Here is a 2446-nt window from a genome sequence, read left to right on the forward strand (position 1 = left end):
ATACTTATATATACATATGTATATATAAGTATATGAATATATATATACATATATATATATATATATATATATATATATATATATATACTATATATATATATATATATATATTTATATATATATATATATATATATAATATATATATATATATATATTATATATATATATATATATATATTATATGTATATGTACGTATAAACACACACATACACGACAGTTGCAACTTCTCGCGCCTGGGCGAGAAGTTGTATATATATATATATATACATATATGTGTATATATATATATATATATATATATATATATATATATATATATATATTTATATATATATATGTACGTATAAACACACACATACACGACAGTTGCAACTTCTCGCGCCTGGGCGGGGCGCGAACCGCCGACCCCTCGGATGAGAGGCCGACACGTTACCACTGTACTAGCCCGGAGGCTAAGAGGAAAGGGAGAGGAGGGGGTATAAAAGAGAGAGAGGAGAGGCAACGCTGGAACACGGGGCAGGTGAGGACAGACGAACGGAAGCAGAGGGAGGTCACATCAGGTCGGAGGATCGTTCGGACTATGCGCCGGGTGGCCGGCATACGGTAGAAGGTAGAGGATATGGGAAGCAAGGAGACTGTCAGCAGGAGAAATGCCGCTAAGATAAGTTGGTAGCAGCGTCGGTGAGGGAGATGCGGGACCAAGGACTGCGGGCGGTCAGGCTGGAAATTTTCTGGGAGAGAGAGCGGCCATGGTTGGTGGAGACCGGGAAGAATCATGGGCAACGTCGGACATGAGCTGGAAGATATGTCTGGGGAGGCGCTCTCTCTCCCAGAAACTTTCCAGCCTGACCGCCCGCAGTCCTTGGTCCCGCTTCTCCCTCACCGACGCTGCTACCAACTTATCTTCCCTGTCCTTTACCCCCCACCAGCTTCAACTCCTTGGCTTCGATCTTTCCTTTGCTCTCCGCCCTCACCCCCTTACCTCCATCAACATTATTTCCTCCTTTGACCGTTTCATCTCTTCTCACAGGAACTCTTTGCCTGATGTCTCTCTCCTTCGTGATGCTTTCATCCCGGCCCTCGAATCTCTCCTCCATCCTAACCCTTCCATTCCTAGGCGTTACCGTGAGGCCCTTCAAAGCCTGCACAGGGAGGACGTCACCATTCTGCCTTCTGACAAGGGCAACTCGGTGGTGGTCCTCGACCGTGCCTCTTACCTGCAGAAGGCCCAGGACCTGTTGGATGACGCCTCTACTTATGCTCCCCTGACCAGTGACCCCCGTGAACGCATTGCTGCTACCTTCCACCGTCGCCTGAAAGAGATAGCAGCCTGTTTTCCGGAGGCGAATCTCTACCAGAGGTTCAGGGTCATCAACCCTCGACTCCCTCATTTCTATGGGCTTCCTAAAACCGATAAGCCGGCCGTGCCTCTGCGCCCTATCATCTCCTCCCGGGGATCTGTGACGCACCCTCTTGCTGCCTGGCTGGCGAAGTGTCTCACTCCCCTTCTTGGCACCTTCTCTCCTGCTCACCTGCGCCACTCTCAGGACTTCATCTCCCGCGTTCGTGGAGTATCACCGGTGACCATGATGAGCTTGGACGTTGACTCCCTGTTCACCAAGGTCCCGCTTGATGATGTCCTTGCTTTCCTCCAGAGGAGACTCCCCGCAGAGGATCCTCGTCTCCCTCTGCCCACCGACGCCTTCCTCCAGCTGATTCGTCTGTGTGTGGAGTCTAATTCCTTTTCTTTCGAAGGTCATTTTTACTCTCAGACGTTCGGTGTTGCCATGGGCTCTCTCCTCAATCCAGCCCTGGCAAACCTGTTCATGGAATTCTTCGAGTCTGAGCTTCTCCCTTCCATCTCCATTCGGCCGTCGATCTGGCTGAGGTATGTCGACGACGTCTTTGCTCTCTGGCCTCATGACCCTGCTCTGTTTCCGGGTTTCCTGATGCAGCTGAACTCTCTCTCTCCTTCCATCCGTTTCAAGGTGGAATGGGATGTTGACACCCTAGTCCATCGCTCTGCTGACCACTTCTCCTTCTCCATATACAGGAAACCCATGCATAGTGGTATGTACATACACTTCTTCTCATACCACCCTCTCCATGTGAAGAGAGGTGTTGCCACCTCGCTGTTCCTTCGACTCCCAGTACATGGATGGAGAGATCGTCTTCCTTCGTCGCTCTTTCTCCAAACTGGGCTACCCTGGTCATGTTCTCGATGCCGCGTTATCCAGGGTGCGGCGTACCTTCTACCACGACTCTCCTCCTAAAGAGACTCCTCACTTGCCCGTCCTCAGCCTGCCCTACACTGAGGAAATCTACTCTCTCCGTCGCCCTCTTCACCCTCTCAACTGCAGGCTGATCTTTCGCCAGGTGAACACTCTCCGTCGCAACCTGGTCCATACTAGCCCTCCTTCCTCCGCGAAGGTGGGCACCTATGC

The 2446-nt window shown here is 49.9% G+C and overlaps 1 protein-coding gene across 1 annotated transcript in view; it reads left to right on the forward strand.

Moving 5' to 3' along the window:
• Positions 1-829: 829 nt before the first annotated feature.
• Positions 830-2446, forward strand: part of LOC119572858 — a gene marked incomplete at its 5' end in the record, with an annotated part of 1969 nt that continues 352 nt past the window's right edge. The window contains 2 exon segments of the mRNA XM_037919793.1: positions 830-2142; positions 2144-2446. The exon segment at positions 2144-2446 is cut by the window's right edge and continues 352 nt beyond it. Coding sequence (XP_037775721.1) covers positions 830-2142; positions 2144-2446 — 1616 coding nt within the window.

This window comes from Penaeus monodon, chromosome 5 (genome assembly GCF_015228065.2).
Source record: "Penaeus monodon isolate SGIC_2016 chromosome 5, NSTDA_Pmon_1, whole genome shotgun sequence".
Lineage (NCBI taxonomy): Eukaryota > Metazoa > Arthropoda > Malacostraca > Decapoda > Penaeidae > Penaeus > Penaeus monodon.